This window comes from Quercus lobata, chromosome 2 (genome assembly GCF_001633185.2).
Source record: "Quercus lobata isolate SW786 chromosome 2, ValleyOak3.0 Primary Assembly, whole genome shotgun sequence".
Lineage (NCBI taxonomy): Eukaryota > Viridiplantae > Streptophyta > Magnoliopsida > Fagales > Fagaceae > Quercus > Quercus lobata.
Window position 1 is genome coordinate 9,045,281 of NC_044905.1, and position 26,404 is coordinate 9,071,684.

At 35.3% G+C, this 26,404-nt stretch overlaps 3 protein-coding genes across 3 annotated transcripts; all 3 read left to right on the forward strand.

Moving 5' to 3' along the window:
• The first annotated feature begins 6,582 nt into the window (after positions 1 to 6,582).
• Positions 6,583 to 11,104, forward strand: LOC115978001 (phenylcoumaran benzylic ether reductase Betv6-like). Its single transcript, XM_031100033.1, has 5 exons — positions 6,583 to 6,836; positions 6,961 to 7,095; positions 9,915 to 10,152; positions 10,494 to 10,697; positions 10,818 to 11,104. Exons 1-5 carry the CDS (start codon positions 6,654 to 6,656, stop codon positions 10,982 to 10,984), a joined length of 927 nt encoding a protein of 308 aa, XP_030955893.1. The 5' UTR covers positions 6,583 to 6,653; the 3' UTR covers positions 10,985 to 11,104.
• Positions 11,105 to 16,437: 5,333 nt separating this feature from the next.
• Positions 16,438 to 20,719, forward strand: LOC115974701 (phenylcoumaran benzylic ether reductase Betv6-like). Its single transcript, XM_031095180.1, has 5 exons — positions 16,438 to 16,728; positions 16,866 to 17,000; positions 19,394 to 19,631; positions 19,981 to 20,184; positions 20,331 to 20,719. The coding sequence occupies exons 1-5, from the start codon at positions 16,549 to 16,551 to the stop codon at positions 20,495 to 20,497; spliced, it is 924 nt and encodes a 307-aa protein (XP_030951040.1). The 5' UTR covers positions 16,438 to 16,548; the 3' UTR covers positions 20,498 to 20,719.
• Positions 20,720 to 23,021: 2,302 nt separating this feature from the next.
• Positions 23,022 to 24,440, forward strand: LOC115958764. The gene is made up of 3 exons (XM_031077067.1): positions 23,022 to 23,837; positions 23,930 to 24,392; positions 24,424 to 24,440. Exons 1-3 carry the CDS (start codon positions 23,022 to 23,024, stop codon positions 24,438 to 24,440), a joined length of 1,296 nt encoding a protein of 431 aa, XP_030932927.1.
• Positions 24,441 to 26,404: the final 1,964 nt, after the last annotated feature.

Here is a 26,404-nt window from a genome sequence, read left to right on the forward strand (position 1 = left end):
CCCAAGCCGAGGAGGGCTATGGCCCAAGCTCGACAAGATAGCCTATGGATACCGCCGAGGGCAGTTCAGTCCTTGGCAGACCCAAAGTCCCCCCAGAAAGAGGGGTAAAAACGGTATAGGACTGAAACTTGGAAGAAAGATCTAAAATATCTAAAATATCCGGGAAAAGCTGCCCTTACTGCCATTCAATGCTCTGAACCTGACAGAGCCGCATTCTTTGGCTTTTACAACCACCCCCAACGACTTTGAGTATGGGCTGATAGGACAAGTATCAGTCTTGGAAAGGTTGACCCTATACGTGGACGAAGGAAAATGAACGCTGGCAAATATAAAAGGAAAAAGAAGTAACCTAAAGGAGGGGCTGGGAAAAATGGCCAAAATCCAGAGCCTCCCAGCCCACCTCCAGGAGAAAGACTCCAGGGGTGAAGGAAACATAACTATATACGAACACCCCGAAAAACCCACCGCCTGGTGACTAAGGCCTAACCTTTCAAACCCACGCTCTACAAATGATATTGTTTGGGCCCTTTTTACGTGCGAACCCGACACTGTTACGGTCCACCACGAATCGTGTCTTTACAATTGGCGCCGTCTGTGGGGAAGGCTTGTGTGTTGGTATAGGAGGTGGGTCGATAGAGTTTCTTTGTTATTTCTAACCGTTGGTTATAGAGTTCTAGTATAAAGTTCTGCTAGGGGCTACGTTTCTTGATTAGGGGCTTGGCTGAGGAGCTAACTCCCTTAAAGCCAAGGTCCCTCGTAAAGAGCAAACTAGGCACTTGGTAGCGTTAATCGTATGGATAAACCCTAGGGGCTTGGCTGAGGAGCTAACTCCCCTAAAGCCAAGATCCCACACAAAGAGAAAACTAGGTTTTGGACAGAATCAAGGCATTGCATAGTCCTCGAACTCAAGCCTATGGGGAAACCAACTACCTGGATGAGGAAACCTAGGTTTTGGACAGAACCAAGGCATTGCATGGTCCACGGACTCAAACCTATGGGGAAACCAACTACCTGGATGTGGAAAACTAGGTTTTGGACAGAACCAAGGCATTGCATGGTCCACAGACTCAAGCCTATGGGGAAACCAACTACCTGGATGTGGAAAACTAGGTTTTGGACAGAATCAAGGCATTGCATAGTCCTCGGACTCAAGCCTATGGGGAAACCAACTACCTGGATGAAGAAAACTAGGTTTTGGACAGAACCAAGGCCTTGCATGGTCCTCGGACCCAAGCCTATGGGGAAACCAACTATTTAAAAAAAAAAAACTATGGCACATAAACCTCAAAATCCATCCGAAGAGAACTCCTCGTTAACAGTTGGGTTAATCCCTTAATTGCACGGATTCCCCGGTCTACCTTCGGATCCCCAGTACCAAAGGGGTTGATGCGATACGGTGCAATATATTACCCAAAAGCACAATCAAAGTCCCTCGCTACTCGGCTACCCTCTCGAACGAATTATTTAGAGTTTATCGTTCTCGGACATTAGTCTAGCATGCATCGCGCAGCACTCAGCAGTTATCCCGGTTAGTTCCAAGAGTTTAATTTATTGAGGATTACCCTTGTTATACTTGATAATATCTGTGAGTTTAAACCAGTAGGAATCTGTGTTAAGGCATTTTTCTGCCCGGAATATCATTAAGGGCAAGCTTACATTTAATATTCATGCACCAAGTAGTTGTTGCAGAGAAGAAAAGTATGTATAAAGAAATAAACACATCTTTTATTAAGACAAAGGAACAGTACAGTGTACAATGAAAAGCTGAAACAAGCTTACATTAAAGCTAACTACGTAAGTAAAGAAAAATACAAGAAAATGAAGATAAAGCCGAGGAGGTAGCACATTGGAGAGGTTGGCTACTGCTTCAAGACCTTATTCCTCCTCAATGCTTTTGCACGCCCATAACTCAGGCAGCAAAAGAACCCAACTTGAGCCTCACACCGCTGAAGGAAAGGTGCAGGGAGCCGGAAGTTGAGGAGCCTTCACCAAAAATTTGCCTGCAACAAGGCAGAGGCGCTGATGGCGGAGAAGCTATCTTCTGACACACCAAAATTCTGGCATGAACCGAACCTGCTTCGGATTTTGACTAAAAGGGGGAGAAACACCCTTTCCCCTCTGTCGAAACGGAATGTTCCCTTGAATTTACGCCTCATTTGCCCGTACCTCACTACTTTGAGTCTCAGGAGGACACGGCGCCTCCGTGGCGGATAGAATTCCTTTTCCCCAATCCTCGCCTCAAACATGATATACTAAGGGAGGAAACTGAAGGATTTGTGCGTAAGTAAAACAACTGTCTCTCCTATTTATTTAAAAAGATAAGGTGGTGGCATTTAATTCACGCAGCATCCCAAGGAATGCTACAGACAAAATATCTTCGGCTCAATTTCCAATGCCATCTGCAACCATGAGATTAAAGGAGTCTCGCGAAGGCGCACCTCGAACACTGGGACGCCAAAAACTACCGCGTGACCAAAGATTACGGAAATACCTCTTAAATTTATGGGCCTAGTAAATTCGCGGCCCAGGCCTGTTCTGCGTGGGAGCCCAGGGACTACAGCCCATGCCGAGGAATAACCGTTGCCGAGGGCAACCTCCTGCTCGGCACCTTGTGAAATACCTGAGGAAAGAGAGAAACTGAACTATGGTCCAGGGACTCAAGCCAATGGGGAAAGTCCTCGGCTCAAACACTGTAAAATGTTAGGGCCAATAAGAGTGTTAGGATGATGGCGGGACGCTCCACTATTCGGTGGCCTAAGGGGACTGTTCATTTTTGCGAGTGATATGTCTTCGAATGATTACTTCCTACACCGCGTAGAGCATCCAGTTCTAATCTCGGCATTGTTTCAGGCAAATATCGTTATTCACAGGTACGCATTGCTATGTCAAGCAATTCTATCAAAGTTATGGTGACATCTTTTTATTAGCAACTATTTTGGCCTTAGTTGTCATTGATTCAAATGCTATATTATAGTGCCGAGCAGCGCTTGCAAATTTGTAAAAACATAGAGACAGAACATGCGAAGTAAAATAACAACAATTTTTATTAATATGAAAAATTATTACAACGTACAAAGAGAGACTCAAACAAGCCTATACAAAAGGTGAGCTGCCGAAGCAACACTAACATGCGTAGTACAGATAAGTAAACAGCTAGGTGTCTTTTAAACTCGTCTTCAAAGTCTCTCCAATCTCTGCCTCAGTATTGCTCATATCGAAAGAAGAACCTTCTTTGGAAAAAGATGAAGGAGAAGGAAGAAGAATTTGAAGGAGAAGGAAGAAGAAGATGGAAGAGATGAATGAAGAAGATGGAGGACATGAGTAAAGAAGGAGAAGAAGAAGAGAGAAGAGATGAAAAGAAAGAAAAATGAGCAAAAGAGGGAGAAAGAAAAGTACCAGGATGGAACTGGTGCTGGGAAGACTAAGAAAGGGAGGCAAAAGGAGGCGCCAGTGAACGAAGAGAGGAAGAAGCAGGGGCACTTAGTCCCTGCCTCGATCCTGACTCCCAACACACTGGAGCCATATTAGGTATGCTCATGAGAGCGCGGTTGGTACTGATGATGGGTGTTCTCGATTCAGTCACACCGAAAGTTTGACGTGACGAGTCCCTGCTTCGGATTTTGGCTGAAAGGAAGGTAAGACGAGTCTTAAGCCTCCGCCATCCTTGCCCTGACCGAGCCATTTCGAGCTTTATTAGAACATGATACTTTGAGGAGGGGTATGGTTTCTTCATCATTTGTTATGGTGAATGTACTGTGATTTAGTATATAACTACTGGGTTAAGTAAACGCTAAGGGAGGCAAAGGGTTTCAAATCTCAGAAAAATAAAAGGGTCTCTGCACGAAAGTGATAGCCTCCTACTTGTCTTCTTATAGGAAGGGCAAAACGGAATGCATTAAATTCGTTCAGGTTTCCAAAAGAATCTGAAAACGAAGATGTGTCCGTTCCATTTCTCCGCCTCGTCAGACGAACCGTCGAATGTAAATGAGTCTCGTAAAGGGAAGTCATTAAAAGCGTGTTTTGAATAATCAAACGACGAGAACGCGTCAGGAGTAAAATCAAAAAACGCCTCGTAGATCAGTATATTTCTTGGACAGATGGAAAACCGTCAGCATTAATGAAAGGCCTAATTAAAGGAGCCATCATAAAAGCTCAGCATTACCAAAACCCCCCCTTTCCAACCAAGAGGTTGGACAGCCGGGTTTTGAAGGGCTATTGTGGGGCTCAAATGATTTATGGGCCAGGCCCATCTACCCGGGAAGAATCCAAAGGCCCAAGCCGAGGAGGGCTATGGCCCAAGCTCGACAAGATAGCTTATGGATACCGCCGAGGGCAGTTCAGTCCACGGCAGACCCAAAGTCCCCCCAGAAAGAGGGGTAAAAACGGTATAGGACTGAAACTTGGAAGAAAGATCTAAAATATCTAAAATATCCGGGAAAAGCTGCCCTTACTGCCATTCAATGCTCTGAACCTGACAGAGCCGCATTTTTTGGCTTTTACAACCACCCCCAACGACTTTGAGTATGGGCTGATGGGACAAGTATTAGTCTTGGAAAGGTTGACCCTATACGTGGACGAAGGACAATGAACGCTGGCAAATATAAAAGGAAAAAGAAGTAACCTAAAGGAGGGGCTGGGAAAAATGGCCAAAATCCAGAGCCTCCCAGCCCACCTCCAGGACCAAGATTCCAAGGGTGAAGAAAATTTAACCATGTATGAATACCACGAAAAACCCACCGCCCGGCGATCAAGGCCTAGCCTTTCAAACCCACGCTCTACAAATGATATTGTTTGGGCCTTTTTACGTGGCGCGAACCCGATACTGTTACGGTCCGTCGCGAATCGTGTCCTTACATATATATATATATATATATATATATATATATATATGTTCTGTTTAATTTTGTAATAGTATACGTTTATAGGAAATGTTAACGAATGCTAGGAACTATTTAAATTTAAATTTAAATATATAATTCTATTGATCAATATAATACATTGTCGTGGTTACCAAGAACAATTATATTCAATTATATATGCATTATGTCATGAATCCGTACCATAAAAGTGGATTTGTACACCAAGAACAATTGAATTCAACTATGTGTGTGTTCTGTTATATATGAATTTGTATCATAAAAGTGAATTTCTATGTATGTTAAGAAAATGAGCAACTTAGTTAATAATAGTATAATACTCTTTCAACCATGCCTTAAATTCTTTTATTAAATTCAAATATATGGTTATTGTAAGGACACGATTTTGTGACGAACCTAAACAGTATTGGGTTCGTACGTAAAAGGCCCAGACAATATGATTTGTAGAGCGTGGGTGTAAAGAACTAGGTTAACTGTGATATCTACCTTCAAGATTTACTCTCAAGCCCGTTCAAGGTTTTAAAGTTGGTACAATGAACGTTTTTCTTTAGTGATTAGTGCAATTCTCTCTTTTTCCTCTTCCTTTCTCCTTTCTAGTTTATGTCTGTTCTTCCCTTTTCTTTTTCTCCCCCGATCTCTTTCTTCATGTTATTCTTTTAGTTTATATACCCCCTTTTGCGCTCCATCCTTGCCGCACACGTGTAGGTTATGTCCGGAGAATTTCTTTCTGTCCCATCTGGCACCTCTTGGAACTTCCTATGGGCAGCTGTAAGGCTGCTTCCCTACTGTTCAGGTATCACCTCCACATTAATGCGGCCAGAGAGTTGGTTGAGAGGTCATTAATGCGGAGGCAGCTGTAGTTTCAGATATTTGTTTGCCTTATCTCTTTCATCTTTAGTCGGCTACTCTACCCTCTGAGATGACCTAATTCTGAGATCTGATCGCAGCGAGATCACGTCCTGATCGTCCTCGGACGCGTACTGCCGAGGAGAATGGTGTCCTCGGACGGGTATACAGCCTCGGATGGGCCACTGGCCCAACAATCCTGAACTAATTCTGAATCCTATGGGCCTATTAATCGAACGATCCCCACAGTTATATTGAGCAATAAAATAGTCTATTATTAAGGCTTTTGTTAACAAGTACATACACATTAAAATGTTTTCAAATTTTAATATGTATATTAAATGATATTTTATGGATTTTATTAACGAGTGTCATAACCACACAAATTAAGGAAACATTATGGATTTATTAACGAGTGTCATAAAGACACAAATTAAGGAATAATACAGGGTTTTTTTAATTATTCCTTAATATTTGTATTTATGAGATTAATTAAGGGTTCAAATTTAATTATTAGTTATAATGTACATTTTTCACAAAAAAATATATTTGTTAATATTTTTATATATCTTTTAGTAAGAGTTTTTTTTTTTTTGGTTTTTAGAAACAAAAATCTAGTAAGCTAAATAGAGGAAATTTGAACCCGAGAATCAAGAAGTTTGAAATAAAAATTTCAGGTGGAAACAGTCAACTACCAACTCTTTGTTTAAATATAGAAAGAAAAAAAAATTGTCCATCTTTTTCATCAAGCAAACGTGTACCAACAATAGGCCTATTATTGTAACTGCACACCCCTCACCTCTTCAATAAATAGCTTGACATTTCACAACGCTTCCATACACTCTACTTTCTTCTTTGCCATCTCTCTGCTACTACCAGTTCTTGTAAATTTCCCACTTTAGCGTGCGCACCAAAAAAAAAAAAATTCAAATGGCTCAGAAAAGCAAGATTTTGATAATTGGAGGCACAGGCTACATAGGAAAATTCATAGTGGAAGCAAGCGCAAAGGCTGGTCATCCCACCATTGTTCTGGTCAGAGAGAGCACAGTCTCTGATCCTGTTAAGGGAAAACTTGTTGAGAATTTCAAGAACTTGGGTGTCACTTTGCTCCACGTACGTATATTAATTTATCTCTGCATGCATGTGTTTTTGTGTGTTTTATATATGCTAGATGGGTTGGTTTTGTTTGTGGTAAAAGTTTGATGATGGTGCTAAAAAAAAAAAAATGGGAATGCAGGGAGATCTTCACGACCATGGGAACTTGGTGAAAGCAATTAAGCAAGTGGACGTGGTGATATCAACCGTGGGTCACGGGCAATTACAAGATGAGTTCAAGATCATTGATGCCATTAAAGAAGCTGGTAACGTTAAGGTTCGTATTTTTAAATTACTCAAACTTTGTAGTTTGAAACCCTTTAATCTAAAATTTCATTCCATCATTTTTTTTTTCCCTAAATAATTTGTAAAATTTCATTTTTAATTTGCTCAGCAACTTGGCTTAAAAATAGATTCTAAAGACTAGTAAAGTTGTTCTTAGGATCAAGATAAAGAAAACCCTTTTGTAATTGAGAAATGATATGTCTACAACATTTTTACAACAAATCCTAAGTGACAAGTTGTTATTGGTTGTTATTGTTGGTACAAAAAAGTAATTTTAATGTTAGTCTCAAATTTGAACCAATAACAACTAACCACATATGATTTGTTGTAGACGAAGCATCTCTCTTTGTTATTTTGATGATGCTACTACGGTTGTTATAATTATTACTTGGACATTTTCGTCACCAATTAATCTGAGTTTTAATATTTTTATTTTAAAATTGTTGAATAAGGTCCATTCCGATTGGTGTAGAATAGAATTTCTGTTAACGATTGAACATATATAAGGTGATATTCCAATCTAAATTTATCACCTTATTACATGTTATGATCGGTGGAAAAAAAAATTAAAATAGAACTAATTCAATGAAAATAATGTATACGTAACATTTTTCTATAATTAATGAAAAAAAAAAAAAAAAAAACAGAGGATTAAAGTGGTTTTTTATTATTATTAAGAAATGCTAAATCTACAATATTTTCATAATATTTTCACAACAAATATTATATAAAAGACTATTATTAGTTACTATTAGTGGGTAAAAAACAATTTCAATTGTAAATTCAAATCAAAACTAGTAACAACCCGCTATTTAATATTTGTTGTGAAAATTTTGTGAAATTGTTATGACTCTTGTTATAAGCACATTTATAATTTACATCACGAGAAATGCTATATTTATTATATTTTCACAACAAATAATAAGTAGATAATTGTCACTAGTTGTTATTAGTAGATAAAAAAATAATTTCAGTGATGAATTCAAATTAAAACTAATAACAACTCACCACTTAAAATTTGTTGTAAAATTATTACAGCGTCTCACTTTTCTTTATACAACCGGCAAATATGTTTATTATAATATTTTTTTTCGTTGTGTTCTGATCAGTCAGTAGTCAATACTACTCGTTAGTGTGTGTATATATATAAAAATTATGTATATATTCCACAAAACCAATAATATATTATTCCCATCATCACTTATAAGTTAAAACTTAAAACCAATTCGGTGTGTGTATGTTTAAATTTTACAGGTAGGGATCCACCATGACTTTATAATTATAACTTTGTATATATAAAAATTAATTCTGACAGATAGATATATTATATATTTTTTTTATACGTTCATGGTTGGGGTGGAAATTTGAAATCTTGAATATTTTCTTTAAAAATATTTTTGTAAAACTCTTGTTTATATATATATATATATATATATAGATTGATTCAAGTTATACCTGGTATAACTTCATAAGAGTTACACATTTTTTGGATCATTGATTTGTATTCGATCTAAGGGTGAAAAAAAAGTTATGGTCATGTCATTATTATTCCCTAGAAATTAGTAATTAAGTCATTAACTCTTCTTATTAAAAATAGAAAAATAAAAAAACAGCATTAACTCTCTACTCTCCATCATTAGCTTCATCTTCATTAACTCTCACGCAATCTTTGTGTAATAATTCTTTATGATGAATTAACATAAAGGCAATTGAAAGTTTCCCAACTGCTGGGAATCATTCCTCATTCTCCAGCAACATCTTCTTGATTAGCATACAATTTGAGTACACACCACCACATGTAGTTCAATAGAAAACATTTTATGTTGCTAATGGAAAACAAGTCCAATAGAGTGGAAAACATATTCAATTTTTAGATGCTAACCCTCTCTCTCTCTCTCCTCCACACACTATTTTTCTCACCGTGAATTAATTGTTTAACGGCTATTGATGAGTATTGATTAATTGGCCATTGATTTTTCTTTTTGTTCAAATTATTATTTTTACATAAACCGATTTTTTTTTACTTAATTTCTTGCACAAATTTTGAATAGAAACGAAATAAGCTAAAATTAGACTTATATTCTATAAATTAAACCAAAGAAACAAGTACTTCTTCTTATCAGAACAAACTTGGGTCAAAATGGATGATGATCGTACCCAACACAAGAAATGCATGTCCCTTGTTTTTATTTGTGCTAAAGAGGAACGATCATTGTGGTTGTACTAGATACGAAACATTTGAGAGAGGGAGAAAAGATGAAGATGAAGATGAAAATGATGATGGAAAGAGAGTTAATGCTTTTTTTTTTTTTCTCTATTTTTAATAAAAAGAGTTAATGACTTATTTACTAATTTCTAGGGAACAATAATGATATGACCATGACTTTTTTTTCATCCTTAGATCTAATACAAATCAATGGTTTAAAAAATGTGTAACTCTTACGAAGTTACACTTAGTGTAACTTGAATCCATCTCATATATATATATATATATATATATTATGTAATTAAAGTAACACAACTCATATTTATTATCATGTCAATTTGGGCATTAGCAAAAAATAAAATAAAAATCATGTCAATTTGAGCTATAGTAAAATTGGTTTTTTTTTTTCTCGACAACCGAAAAATTGGTATTAGTTATAGCAACCTAGTAGGTTAAATTTCCATACCACACCGTGAGAAAGTATTATAATAATAATAAATAAAAAAGTTCTGATTGTATAATTACTTTTTGGAATTTAGCAAACAAATTTTGTTGAAAAAGTGTTATAGTTATTCAGAGATTCTATTTGTTGTTTTGTTTTTCAGAGATTCTACCCATCTGAATTCGGAAATGATGTGGACCGTGTCCATGCTGTGGAGCCATCGAAGAGTGCATTTGCTGCCAAGGCCAAAATCCGACGTGCCATTGAGGCTGAAGGCATTCCCTACACTTATGTCTCGTCCAACTATTTTGCTGACTATTTTCTTCCTACCTTGGCGCAGCCAGGAGCCACTACTCCTCCTAGAGACAAAGTCATTATCCCCGGAGATGGAAATCCCAAGGGTAACTAACAACTTCTTTAAGTGCTCTCGATCAACATTTTGCATTATCAAGATGTGTAACATGTGTATCTATGCTTGCCAAACACAACATATATTTAAGACTTTTCATTTCAAGTATCTCTATTTGGTAAACATAATGTCACATCATTTAAATCAGTTATCATTCCTTATTTGGTGGAATTAAATTTTAAATGATGTGCCTACATATATAAAGTGGACTATCCTAATTTTGAAGCAAATGGAGATGAGTGTAAGCTGAAACTGAATGATCTTAATTGTATTGCTATAATAAGAGATGTATAATACTATTTGACTTTGTGTTGCTTTGAACTCTCCTTGCAGCAATTTTTAACAAGGAAAGTGACATTGGAACCTATACCATCAGATCTGTGGATGATCCAAGAGCATTGAACAAGATACTCTATCTCAAGCCTCCCGGAAACATTTACTCACTCAATGAGCTTGTTGCCCTTTGGGAGAAGAAGATTGGAAAAACTGTAGAGAAAATCTATATTCCGGAGGAAAAGTTTTTGGAGGACATCAAAGGTCAGTGAGAAAACCTGTCCAAAATTCCAAGGATGCTATGCTATTGTTATGTTCTTTAACATTGGGAAAGAGCAAAACATTGGTTAATTAATATGTTTTTGATCTTGTGCATATTTGCAGAGGCCCCATTTCCAATCAATGGGAAATTGTCAGTCTTCTACTCAGTCTTTGTGAAGGGTGATCACACTAACTTTGAAATTGAGCCATCATTTGGTGTGGAGGCTTCCCAGCTATACCCAGATGTCAATTACACATCTGTGGAAGAATGCCTCAACCAATTTGTTTGAGAAATTAAGCCCTAGCTCTTGTTATTATTTAATATAAACAATTATAGTTGTTTATATATAGGTGATTTCATGCAAAGGATGTCTGTACTTTCCAATATCCTGTTCTCTTTAACCATATCGTGAAGAACCATAATCTACTCGATTTGAGTAATTTATTTTCTATTTACAATACACGTCTTTCATATTTCTTGTGGTCTATTCTCTCTCATCTAGTCATCTTCCCTATGTTGTTGAAGGGTAATAATGATATCAGAGAATCAATGGAGAAAAAGGACATGAGGTTGGTTTGAGTGGTTAAAACCTATTGTATGAATGATTTTATTGTGGCAAGGGTGGCTATCTAAATTCATTTCAGATCATTTGCATCAACTTGCACAAAAATTTCTATTTATTTTAGCATAAAAACCTACTTTTTTTATTTTATTTTTTATTTTACACTTTTCAAAAACATATTATCTTTATTACACTAAATTTCATTAAAATGTTATTTATTTATCATTTTTTATCTCTCTCTCTCTCTCTAAATAAAGAAGTACTCAAAAATAGATTTGCATGTGAACAATAATTGTGTATATTTACCTAGTTATTGTAGTTATAATCTAAAATTTACACAAGTTTACATGAACTAATGTGGGTGATTATTGGAGTTAAATAATGTGCAAAATTTAACCCTTATACTATTATACATGGACTAATCTGATTGCTCTAAGTTTTTCAATAGAGATGTATAGGATTCCAATTCCCTTTTCCCAAGGTAGCCAAAGGAATTGTGGGACCTAAGGCAATGTTTAAATTGAGGTATTTTATGTATTTAATTTAATTTAATAACATATATAAATATATATATATATTTTTTTAACTTAAAATTTATTATTCTAATTTGTTTAGATGCAAAAATTTTTAGTTTTTTTTAATGAATTTCTTGTTCATTTGTAAGTTGTCCATCTAAATTTTTTTATAACTTAAAAAAAAAAAATCGTTTTTGAGATTTCCATCTTTTTTTTATTTATTATTATATTGTGTTTATTACTAGTAATAAATTATCTAGAGAACCCTTTTGAAACTTAAATTTTTCCTGTCAAAAATATCCCTAAATTAATTAACCAACAACTTAAAAATGGGGATAAAATAGTAAATTAGCAAAAGAAAGTTAGTTATTACTTTTTTTATTGTCAAAAATATCCCTACCTAAAACTTAAAAATGGGGTTAAAATAGTAAATTACAAAAATAATAAATTCTTACTTCTACGTTGAAATGCCTTTCTGCTTCTAATAAGCTCCTACTTTTACGTTAATTTAAATTCCTAATTCTACTCTCTAACTCCCAACAAAATAGGGTCACTCTTTTGTTAGTTTTAAAACTCTTCCAATCTACAAAACTCACCCCACTTATTCTTTTCTTTTCTTTTTTCTTTTTTTTTTTCTTTTTTTTTTTGGTAATTGGAAAAAGTAGAAATCCCAAATTATAATAAATGCAAATTATTAATCTTTACCCAAAAAATAGAAGAGCCTTAAATTAAGAGAATTCAGAAAGTTAGTTATTACTATTTTTCCTGTCAAAAATACCCTTAAATTAATTAACCAAAAACTTAAAAATGGAGTTAAAATAGTAAATTGGAAAAAAAAAAGGTTTGTTATTGCTTTTTTTATTGTCAAAAATACCCCTACCTAAAACTTAAAAATGGGGTTAAAATAGTAAATTGACTAAAATAATAAATTCCTACTTCTACTCACTAACTCCCTACAAAATAAGATTACTCTTTTGTTAGTTTTAAAGCTCCTCCAAATTCAATTTATAAAACTCACCCCACGTATCCGTATATTAAGAGGATTCAGAAAGTTAATTACTATTTTTTTTCCTGTCAAAAATATCCTTAAATTAATTAACCAACAACTTAAAAATGGGGTTAAAATAGTAAATTGAAAAAAGAAAGTTAGTTATTACTTTTTTTTACTGTCAAAAATACCCCTACCTAAAACTTAAAAATGGGGTTAAAATAGTAAATTGACAAAAATAATAAATTCTTACTTCTATGTTGAAATATCTTCCTACTTCTAATAAACTCCTACTTTTATGTTGATTTAAATTCCTATTTCTACTCACTAACTCCCTACAAAATAAGATTACTTTTTTGTTAGTTTTAAAACTCACTCCACGTATTCATTTTTTTTTTTTCCTTTTTTTTCAATTTTTTTTTTTTAAAAAATTTCATTACACCCTTAAGTCTTTTTTTTTTTTTTTTTTTTTTTTTTTGGTGATTGAAAAAAGTAGAAATCTCAAATTATAATAAATGCAAATTATAAATCTTTACCCAAAAAATAGAAGAGCTTCTGAGCACGCGCGTGAGCATGTGCTCAGAGGTTAGTAATAATATAATACTCTTTCAACAATGGGTAGTTTTTAGGTATTATGCCTTAAGTTCTTTGGCTAAATTCAAATATATATTGAGCAATAAAATAGCCTATTATTAAGGCCTTTTGATCACCACAAGTTTGCATGATTCCCACTCTATGTCATGAATCTGTACCATAAGAGTGGATTTATACAAATGCTTGGCAAATAAAAGTTTTGCATAGTTAATCAATACTAGTCCTCTTTCAATAATGGTTAGTTTTTAGGTGTTCTTTCTTGTTGCCTCACTTTTTCAGCGTGAGCATATGCTCAAAGGTTAGTAATAGTATAATACTCTTTCAACAATGGGTAGTTTTTAGGTATTATGCCTTAAGTTCTTTGGCTAAATTCAAATATACGGTTATATTGAGCAATAAAATAGCCTATTATTAAGGCCTTTTGATCACCACAAGTTTGCATGATTCCCACTCTATGTCATGAATCTGTACCATAAGAGTGGATTTATACAGACGCTTGGCAAATAAAAGTTTTGCATAGTTAATCAATACTAGTCCTCTTTCAATAATGGTTAGTTTTTAGGTGTTCTTTCTTGTTGCCTCACTTTTTCAATTAAATTCAAATATATGATTTTATTGATTAATATTTATCTATACTATATATAAGAGGATTCCTCTCATTCAATTGGACTTTTATATGGTTCAAAAATATCCTCATTAATGAAAGGTAACTTCATTTAGAAATAGGGTCATAAATGTCAAATAACAAATTTTATTTTGAATTCAAAAAAAGAACTCCTAAAATTTGGGTTTTTTTTTTTTTTTTTTTTTTCATGTTTAAAAAAGAAATTATAGTTGTGGAAGGGACGAATCTTTCCCCAATCAAGTATTGTCCGCTTTGGGAATGGGCTAAGGGCCGATGCCACCTTCACGGATTTGCCCAATCCCACATCGGGGAGAGACGCCTCCCACCCTTGCCTTATAAGCATTGAACCTAAAGAAGGGTGTAGTACTACACATGATTGGTACACCCTTCCTTAGGCTCAATGCTTATAAGGTAAGGGTGGGAGGCGTCTCTCCCCGATTTGGGATTGAGCAAATTTGTGAGGGTAGCATTGGCCCTTGGTCCATTCCTAAAACGGACAATACTTGATGGGGAAAGATTTGTCCCTCCCACAACAGTTTATCTCTAAAGTTTATCATTTTTATTTGTTTGGAAAAAAAAATATTTCTAAATTATAATAGATGCAAATTATTAACCTTTATCCAAAAATAGTTATATTCAACCATGTATCTATGTTATGCCATGAATCCATAATATAAAAGTGGATTTGTACATTAAGAACAATTGAATTCAGCTATGTATTTGTGTTTTGTTATGAATCAATATCATAAAAGTGAATTTATACATGCGCTAAGAAAAGGAGCACTCGACATAGTCAATATCAGTATAATACTCGTTCAACAGTGGGTAGTTTTTAGGTATTGGGCCTTAAGTTTTTTGATTAAATTCAAATATATGGTTATATTGAGCAAAAAAAATAGTCTATTATTAAGGCTTTTGTTAACAAGTGCATACATATTAAAATGTTTTCAAATTTTAATATTATATTAAATGATATTTTTATGAATTTTATTAACAAAGAATCATAAGCACACAAATTAAGGAAATATTATGGAATTATTAACGAGTGCCATAAAGATAAAAATTAAGGAATAATAAAGGGTTCCTTAATTATTCCATAATTCGTGTATTTGTGACACAAATTAAGGGTTCAAAAAGAAATTTTGATGCATTAGGGGTTCAAATTTTGTTAGTAGTTATTGTAAGGACCTGGTCTGAACTTTTAGCCCAACAAATGTATGGACTTAAGCCCAAAAAGCTCAAAATAATAAATTTGTAGAGAATGAGTTGGAAAACTGGGCTTTAATGAATTAAGTAACCGGCCTATGGATTTTGATGACATTAAAAGAAAGATAATAGATGTTCACTAAAGAAAAAAGTCCCTGGCCAAGTCCGAGGAGACTGATTCTTAAATATTATTCTTAAAACTTTGCTACAAGTCTGGTTCTAGATTGCTACAATGTTTCTTCCCTTTTTCTTTTTTCTTGTGCTTTAGAAGGAGGGTCTCTCCCATTATATAGCTCCCTTTAGGCCATCTTGATCCCACACTTGTTGATCATCTGAGTCCTTACTTGAGTACCTGTCTCATCAGACACCCACTTTGGCTTTCTGTGAATTGTGGTTGTCAAGGCAGTACTGTTCAGAGGCCTTCTCCACATAAATGCGGCCAGAAAAGTAACTGTAGTGAATTCAATGCAGTGGTAGCAGTTTTCCCTTAGATATTTTTTGGGGTTTCCTTCTCTCTTACACGTTTCTGGGATACGTCCTTGTCATTGATGTTTCCTGGAAGGTCGCCTTGATCATTAGGATTTATATTTGACCTATTCTTAGCCGGTCTGAGGAGACACTCCTTCTCGGACCACCTTCCCATCCATGCTTTGTTAGTAAAGTCTAACTCAAACCATTTTATACTGCTTGCTTGTCTTTGAATTACTTGTCTCCTCGGACAGGACCCAAGGCCCAGTATGTGATTTGGGCCCCTAACCCCATAGTTATAATGTACATTTTTCACAAAAAAATATTTGTGAATATTTTTATATTTTTTAAGTAAGGGTTTTTTTTTTTTTTTTTTTTTCCTGAAAATCTAGTAAGAATTAAATAGAGGAAAAAAAATTTTATTTTGAGAGAAAAATAGAGGATATTTAAACATGAGAATTAAAAAGTTTGGGATAAAAATGAGTATTTCTATGAACACATAAAAATGCACAACTTTGTGTAACAACTCACCTGTTGTTGGTACACAATTTTTTTTCTATATTTAAATAATTAGATTGGAACAAAGGGTTTGTAGTTGACCTGATCCTCCTGATATTTGTGGCACAAAATTATTCATTTTTATGTGTTCCTAGCATTACTCGATACTGAGGAGTAAGTCAACCACAAACTATTTGTTCCAATCTAATTATTTAAATATAGAAAACAAAAATGTACCAACAATAGGCCCACGGCCCAACTCAACTCATCCATAAATAAATTAGCTTGGTACTTCCATTTAACAACACTTCCATAGACTCCACTTTCTTCTTTGCCCTCTCTCTGCTACAACCAGTTCTTGTAAACTTCCCTTCTTTAGCACAGAAGAAACATTCAAATGGCTCAGAGCAAGATTTTGTTAATCGGAGGCACAGGCTACATCGGAAAATTCCTCGTGGAAGCAAGCGCAAAGGCTGGCCATCCCACCTTTGTTCTGGTCAGAAAGAGCACGCTCTCTGATCCCGTTAAGGGAAAACTCATTGAGAAATTCAAGAACTTGGGTGTCACTTTGCTCCAAGTACGTATATTATTTTCTCTCTGAATGTATGTGTTTGTGTGTGTGTGTGTGTGTGTGTTTTCGGCTAGATGGGTTGGTTTTGTTTGTAGAAAAAGTTTGATGATGGTGTTAAACAAAAAAAAAAAATGGGAATGCAGGGAGACCTTCACGACCATGGCAGTTTGGTGAGTGCAATTAAGCAAGCGGACGTGGTGATATCAACTGTGGGTCCAATGCAATTCGAAGATCAGCTCAAGATCATTGCTGCCATTAAAGAAGCTGGTAACGTTAAGGTTGGTATTTTTAAACTACTCAAACTTTGTAGTTTGAAACCCTTTTATCTAAAATTTCGTTCCTTCATTTTATTTTTCCTAAATAATTTTTAAAGTTTCAGTTTGAATTGGCTCAGCAACTTGGCTTAAAAATAGATTCTAAAGACTAAAGTTGTTCTTAGGATTAAGATAAAGAAAACCCTTTTGTGAATTCTGATGTTGTTGCTATAACTCATTAGCCATTTTCGTCACCAATTAATCAGAATTTTAATATTTTTGTTTTAAATTTTTTTAACATGGTCCAATCTCAATTTATTACCTTATATACTTAATGAAAAAGAGAGAGGTTAAAGTGGCATTTCCTAAAAAAAGAAATTAAAAAAAATAATTCTAGGAGAATTATACGGATTTGAAATTTGTTAATTTTCCTGCTATTTGTTTGGAGAAATATAATGAGTTTTGACCAATACGAAGAAAAATATCCAAGTAGAGACCCCTCCACCATGACTTTAAAAACAGGAAAATATTTTTCTCTAAACAAACTTTGTCAATAAAATGAATTTTGAAATTCTAATTATTAGATTACATATTTTTATTATATCTCTTGCAAAATTTCAAAAATATCTAATATCAATAATTATGTTATCAATTAAATGTTTAAATTTCAAATTTTTAAGATTTAAAATTAAGCACAAAAAATAAGTTTATTGATTAAATGATAAATAATATCTTATTTAAATGAATATTGACACATGTGTTAAGAACATTAAAAATATGCAATTTAATAGTTAAAATTTTAAAATTCTCATTTCATAAAAAAAACATAGACAAAATTGAAAAGGTTTTGGAGTTTGGAGAGAAACTGTCCCTAGAGAAACAACCCTTCAAATATCGGCTCTCATACTGCTCACGTCGCACGTCATAACTCACAATAACCGCACCACAATAGGAAATGGGCCACGATTAAAAAATAAAAAGGGCCAATTCGGTGGGTTCTGAATCTTCTAATGATTAAATGATAAATAATATCTTATTTAAATGAATATTGACACATGTGTTAAGAACATTAAAAATATGCAATTTAATAGTTAAAATTTTAAAATTCTCATTTCATAAAAAAAACATAGACAAAATTGAAAAGGTTTTGGAGTTTGGAGAGAAACTGTCCCTAGAGAAACAACCCTTCAAATATCGGCTCTCATACTGCTCACGTCGCACGTCATAACTCACAATAACCGCACCACAATAGGAAATGGGCCACGATTAAAAAATAAAAAGGGCCAATTCGGTGGGTTCTGAATCTTCTAATCAGCACATTAGCGTGTGTGTGTATATTTGAAAATTACAGGTAGGAACCCCTCCTATGACTTTATAATTATAACTTTGTGTTTGTATATATATAAAAATTAATTCTGACATATATATTATGTATTTTTTTATATATACATTGAGGTTGGCGTTGAAATTTTAAATCTTAGATATTTTTATTGGAAATACTTATTAAGTTGCAAGACTTTTAATTATCTCTTTTCTTCTCCTTCTATATATTAAAATGATCTAGAAAGTTAGCCATTGTCTTTTTTATTTCAAAAACACCTTTAATTCAATTAACTTATCCTTATTCTTTTTATCAAAAAGAAAATTATCCTTATCCTTAAAACATAAAAATAAGGTTAAAATCATAAATTGATAAAAAAATTATAATAAAAAACTACCCCATGTTTTATAAAACTTCCCATTACCCCATGTACACAACCAAAACTATCCCATGTTCCTATAAAAAAAAAAATACCCCATAATCTAAATAAAATAAAATAAAAACTACCCAAAGTTCTTATTAAAAAAAAATAAAAAAATAAAAAATTTAAAAAAAAAAAACCTAAAAAAAAAGAGCCATTTTATTTTTAATTTTAAGAAATCGCCTAAAAGAATTCTTATATATGTCAATACAATAGTGTTAAGTTTTTCACTTTTAAACCCACCCGTGCATGCCCATCCTTTAAAACAAAGTCCAACACCTGATGTGCTTGCTTATTAATCACCTCAACCAATATCTCTATCTCTTGCAAGTCGCAACCAAACTCCAGTTCTCACGCATCACTATCACTGCCTGCCTCTTTCTCTCTCTGTTTCTTTTTGCATGTGAGTCTCATCCATCTGACTGTCTTTTTCTCTAAACTAATTTGATGATGATGTTTGTGATTGTGACTGTGATTGTGCATGTCATAGAACAAGAATATGGTGCAATTCAGCAGGTTAAATTTCCAATTCCACACGGTGGGAAAGTATATAATAAAAATTTTTTAAAAATAAAAATTTCTGATTGTATAATTATTTTTTGGAATTTCATGGACAAATTTCATTGAAAAAGTTTACAATTATTAAGAGGTTTTATTGGTTGAGCTATTTTTTAGAGATTCTACCCATCTGAATTCGGAGTTGATGCGGACCGTAACAATGCTGTGGAGCCAGCGAAGAGTGCATTTGTTGCCAGGGCCAAAATCCGACGTGCCATTGAGGCTGAAGGCATTCCCTACACTTATGTCCCATGCCACTTCTTTGCTGCCTATTTTCTCCCTAACTTGGTACAGGCAGGAGCCACTGCTCCTCCTAGAGACAAAGTCATTATCCCTGGCGATGGGAATCCCAAGGGTAACTAGCAATTTCTTTAATTAAGCTCTTGATCGGCATTTTGCATTATCAAGATGTGTAAATGTATATCCATGCTTGCCAAACGCAACATTTAAGCCTTTTCATTCCGAGTATGTTTTTTTGGTGAATAGAATGTTACGTCATTTTAAGTCAGTTATCATTTTTTATTCGGTGGAATTAAACACTAAATTATGTGACAACATGCATGAAGTGGACTATCTTGTAATTTTGAAGCAAATGAAGAAGAGCGTGAGCTGAAACTGAATGATCTTAATTGTTATTCTATAGCTATGATAAGATATGTATACAATACTATATAACTATGTGTTGCTTTAAACTCTCCTTGCAGCAATTTTTAACAAGGAAGATGACATTGCAACCTATACCATTAGATCTGTGGATGACCCAAGAGCATTGAACAAGTTACTCTACATTAGGCCTCCCAAAAACATTTACTCATTGAATGAGCTTGTTGCCCTTTGGGAGAAGAAGATTGGCAAAACTCTTGAGAAAGTCTATGTTCCGGAGGAAAAGATTTTGAAGGACATCCAAGGTCAGTGAGAAAATATGTTCAAAAGTCCAAAGATGCTATGCTGTTTTTATGTTCTTTCATGTTATCTAACATTAGTATTTTTAACATTGGCAAGGAGCAAAAAATGGGTTAATTAATATGTTTTTGATGTTGGTCCATTTTTGCAGAGGCCCCAGTTCCACTTGATACGTTGTTGTCACTCAACTACTCAGCCTTTGTGAAGGGTGATCACACCAGCTTTGAAATTGAGCCATCATTTGGTGTGGAGGCTTCCCAGTTGTACCCAGATGTCAAATACACCACCGTGGAAGAATATCTCGACCAATTTGTTTGAGAAATCTAGTCCCAGCTCTTGTTATTATTAAGATAAATAATTATAACCAATGTGCGAACATTGTGTGTGAAATTAAGAATGTTTGTACTTATTAGTATGTTGTTCTCTTTAACCTTATCGTGAAGAACCATAATATACTAATGAGTGATGCATTTTTCTCTTCACAGTATATGCTTGTAACTGAATGTCTTTTATATTTCTTGTGGTCTATTCTCTCTCTCACGTCTTCTCTTTATTGTTGAAGAGTAATTATAATATGGGAGAATCAATAAAGAAAAAGGAACAAGAGGTTTGGTTTGAATGGTTAAAACCTATTATACGAATGATTTTATTGTGCCAAGCGCCTTTAGTTAAATTAACACCTCTAAGTTTTTCAATAGAGACTTCCCAAGTTTCCAACCCCCTCTCTTCCATTTTAACAATCAAATTATTAAAAAAAAAATATTGGTTTTGTTGTGGTAACTTATAATGGAATGGCCAAGATAGATTTGGGTTACTTTAAACATGCGTGGAAGTTTTTCCACGTAAGTTATTGTTCTCTTACACTTGTTAACGTGCATAAAAGTACACATTAGTTATAATTTCACACACAATATTCAAACATTGGTTATAACTTATAAGTTCTTCCAAAAAAGAACATACATATCATTTGCACAAGCATGGCCACATAAGAGAGAGAGAGAGAGAGAGGGAGGGGGGTTTATATTGTCATTGTCTATCACTGGACATGATTGTTAATTTTAATCATAGATAAAGTAATGGTACTCACGTTGTGGAAAGTGGAAAAGTTTGTTTGAAAAAAAAAAAAAATTATGTACGGAGAATTCAAAGGGGGATGTGGCTTATTGTATTTAGAGTGCGTTTGGGAAGAACGTTTTGCGCTTGCGCTTCCCAAGCGCATGTTTGCGTTTCAGATTTTTTTTTTTTTTTTTCCCAGTCATAATTTCTTGACTTTTTTTCTGTGAACAGTGCTCTAGTGTACTATTTATAAGTCCCACAAACTACACTTTTCAGCAACTTTTTCATTAAAAATGGGTCCTACGGTACTATTCACATATTTAAAAATTAGGGATAATTACACATAACCCACCTGTGGTTTGGGCAAAAATCACTTTGTCCACCTGTGGTTTGAAAAGTATCACTTAACCCACCTGAGGTGTGTTTCCGTCACTCTCCGTAATCCACCTCGGTCTCTGCCGTTACAAAAACACCTTTTAACCCCAAAACAGAATATAACGCAAATCAAAACCCCCCAAACTCAAACACTTTTCGAGAGAGAGACCCAAGGTGCAATCAGGCTTGTTCTTCGTGGTTTGGAGCGTGTGGAGAGGGAGAAAACACTTATTTTGCATCATCGAACCTAGGCAAGGTATGTGTGATTGTTTTTCATCTGCATTTGGGTTCTTGATGTCATTTTTTTATCGTGACCTACCCACGTAGTTAGGTTTTGCTGTTCATCTGCACAATAAAATTTTTTTTGTATGTTAAATGTGCATTTTGCTATTTATGTGTAGAATCGCTTAGGATATGCATTTTGCTATGGTTGTTTCTATAATGCATATACCTGAAAGAATCAAGTTTATTTGTCAATGATTGCACTTGTTTGTGAATTGTGAGTAGTGTGGTCTCTATGAATTTGTTGGGAATCTGGTTTTGCATGTGCTTTATGTGGTCCTTTATCCGTGTGTTGTTGTCAATTTGTTGGCTTGTTGTCTCTTTTGGCTTCTTGTCATTTTCTGCATGTCAGTGTGTAAACAAAATACTTGTTTTAATTGCAGATGGTTGACTTCACATTTGACCTTGAAATTCATGTTGGGGGATGTTTTGTGGAGGAGCCAACCATACAATATGTGGGTGGGTCTGTACGTTTACTGACAGAGATTGACCCTGACAAGTTGAGTTACTTTGAAATTCGGGATTTATGCCATCTAGTTGGTGCTCCTAAGGAACACAGTAGATATAAGTATTTACTTCCTGAAGGTGATCTACAGCATGATTTAAGAGATATAGAAACAGATACAGATGTCGTAAACATGACTAACCTTCATTAGGCATGGCATGCTGAAAAAATCATAATCTATACTGACATAGATGTGGAGCCATTGGCAGTTGAGTATCCTGATGGAGGGGGAGTGGCATATGGTGGTGTAGGTGGTGATGGAGGGGGAGTGGCAGATGGTGGTGTAGGTGGTGATGGAGGGGGAGTAGCAGATGGTGTAGGTGGTCATGCAGATGGTGATGTAAGTGGTGATGCAGCAAGGGTTGAAATAGAATTGGATAGTGATGATGATGAAGATGATGAGAATGATGATGAGAATAATGATGAGAGTGATGATGATGATGAGGATGTTGACATTGATGCAAGAGATGAAGAACATAATGTTGAAGGAGATGATGATGATGATGATGATGATTGGCTAAATGAAGGCCTAGAGGGGGATGACTTTATCATCAGACCCATCTATGCTTACCAAGTCATCCTCAAAGGTGTTCAGAGCAAGTAGAGTTTAATGCTAAGAGTGACATGAGAAATGTTGTACTGAAGAAGGAGATGAAGTTCCCTAATGCAAAGGTGTTCAGAGCTGCTTTGAGGGAGTATGCAATCAAAAAACCTATTGACATCAAATTCAAGCTTAATGAGAAGACCAAGATATCAGTTCACTGCAAGAATGGGTGTGGGTGGAGATGTTATGCATCTCAAATAAGTGGAGAGCTAACATTTCAAATTAAGACCTTGACTGATGACTGTACTTGTCCCAAGTCTTTTAAAAACAGCCAAGCAACATCAGCTTATGTTGCTAAGAGGTTCATTGAGGATTTTAGCAAAAATCCAAATTGGGAGGTGAGTGGTGTACACAACCATGTGATGCAAAATTTATCTGTTGACCTAAGTGTAAACCAAGTGTATAGGTCAAAGAGAAAGGCAAAGGATTTGATAAATGGAGATGAGCAACTGCAATATGGTGTCCTTAGGGACTATGCACAAATGATAACCACTGTAGACAAGGGGAGTAGGGTTATACTGCAGACAGAAATGGCTGAGGAGACTTCCCAGCCAAAATTTAAGAGGATGTATGTTAGGTTCAATACTCAGAAGGTAGGATTTTTAGGTGGATGCAGGCCATTTATAGGTTTAGATGGTTGTCACATAAAGCACAGATTTGGTGGGCAAATCTTATCTGCCACTGCCAAGGATGCAAATGACAACATTTTTCCAGTAGCCATGGCTGTTGTGGAACAAGAAACCAGGGAGTCTTGGATATGGTTTTTGGAAATTTTTGCTGATGATATAGGGAGGCCAGAGGAGTTTCAGTTGGTCTTCATTTCTGATAGGCAAAAGGTATGCAAGTTTTGTTTTGTTCAGTTACACTTGAATAGTTGACTTTGTTTGCTGAACTAACTTGTTTTGTTTGTTTGTTTGCTTATTTACAGGGGCTTATACCTGCAATAGAGACACTATTCCCTACCGTGGAGCATAGATACTGTGTGAAACACATCTACAACAATTTCAAAGTTGATCACAAGGGATTGGAGCTGAAGGATGCATTGTGGAGGTGTGCTGCTGCCACAACAGTAAGGGAGTTTGAGAGATGCATGCAGTACATAAGGGATTTGGATGAAAAGGCATATGAGTATCTTGCAAACATTGCACCTGCACAGTGGACAAGGTCACACTTCACTCCTAGGGCCTTAACAGATTGTTTGGTAAATAATTTGAGTGAGTCTTTTAATGCAATGATATTGAAGTCTAGGGACAAGCCTATCTTGGCAATGTTGGAGTGGATTAGGGTTAGACTTATGACTAGACTTTACACAAAAAGGGAAGGGATACAGAAGTATGTTGGAAAGTTGTGTCCAAGCATACAAGATAGGTTGGAGAAATTGAAGGTTGAAAGTAAGGCATTTAGTGCTACCCCAGCTGGTAGTTTCCTTTATGAGGTAGACAGTCAGTATGAGAGGCATGTAGTTGATTTGGTGAAGAAGACATGTAGCTGTAGGTCTTGGGATTTAAATGGCATTCCCTGCAAACATGTCATAACAGCCATTTATACAAACATTGAGACACCAGAAGACTATACCCACCCATGCTACTTCAAAGAAACTTACATGGAGATATACAAGGAGGTACTTCCTCCCATGCCTGGCCAGTCAGAATGGGCTGAGACTGGACAGCCTGCTCCCCTGGCACCTCACATATACAAACCACCAGGCAGATCACCCAAGCAAAGAAAGAGGGCTTCTGATGAGCCTAGGAACCCTTACAAAGCAAGTAGACAGAACAGACCTGTAAGATGTGGGAAATGCAAAAAGGAAGGGCATAACTCAAGAGGGTGCAAGGCTGGCATCACTGGGGAGACACCATGGCATTGGAGACAGAGACTTCAAAGAGAAAAAGCTGTAAGTAAATGGCAAAAAACACTGTATTGAATAGACACTGTATTGAACTTACAGACCTACAAAAAAACAAAAAAACTGGGTTTTTAAACTTACAATACACACTGTATTGAAACTGGGTTTTGTTGCAGGCAAGGGAAGGGGTGCCTGCACCTAGATCTGCACCTCAGCCTGCACCTCAGCCACCATCCCAGCAGCCTACCCAGACCTACAACATGATGTTTGCCACTCAGCCTTCATCCTCACAGCAAGGAAATCAACCTAGGCCATCTCACAAGAGAGCAGGATGGTTCTCTTCCTCACAACCAGAGTTTCACACACCTAGGGAGACCTGGGATACCTTACCAAGTTCTTCACAGGTAACTTAGTCCTGGATGGTTGTGTAGCTTGGGATATTTTTTAACAAGTGGATCTATTTTTTATTTTGTAGCCTTCACATGCAAATGGCAGCACTGGTGGTGTGAGGACTAAAGGACAGCTTGCTGCACAAAGGCCACCAAAAATGAATCCAATGGGTGGAAAGAGGAAAGACTAAAGGCAAGAAATGAATGAAGCTAGTGGGTACGCATGCCAGCATTGGGAGTAAAGCTAGTGGGAACATGCGGGCCTTTTTGTTTTTTTTTTTTTGTGAAGACCACTGTTGACCTTTTGTAATTATCAATTAGTGTAAAAAACAATCACTGCTGGCCTTGGAATGTGCTTTTTTATAATTAAGGTACAATACACTCCAGGTTGTTATATAGAAGTTGTGATATTACAGTTTGTATGGAACAATATTTGTCCAAACTAGATTATATGAAAGTTTATTTATTGCTACTACAAATTGTATCCAAGTATATTTTTCTAATAGAGTGTATGGAAGTTTTTATTGTGGAATGGTTGTTATGGTATGCACAGCCAAATTATATGGAAGTTTATTTATTGCTACTACAAATTGTGTCCAAGTATATTTTTCTAATATAGTGTATGAAAGTTTTTATTGTGGAATGGTTGTTATGGTATGCAAAGCCAAATTATATGGAAGTTTATTTATTACTACTACAAATTGTGTCCAAGTATATTTTTCTAATATAGTGTATGGAAGTTTTTATTGTGGAATGGTTGTTATGGTATGCACAGCCAAATTGATAATTGACCATTACTTCTTCCATTGAATGGTTGTTATGATATGCACAAAATACTTAATAATTAACCAATTCTTCATTCATTGACACATCAAAACATTACATCAGTAGGCTAGTCCTATTACAATGCAAATTCATTAACATCATTGCCATAACTATCTCTACTAACTAATTGACCATTACTTCAGGGGCAACAATCTAGGTCTCTTCACTCCAGAGAACTCAATTGAGCCAAAACACAACAACATAACAATAACAAAAAAGATCCATGACAAAATGCATGCAGACTTCCACATTCTTTGCTTCTCTTCAGCAAGAATGACTTTTTCCTTAACTTTTGCATAGACAACTCGAGCCTTTCTCTCCCTCTCCTTGGCTTTGGCTTCCT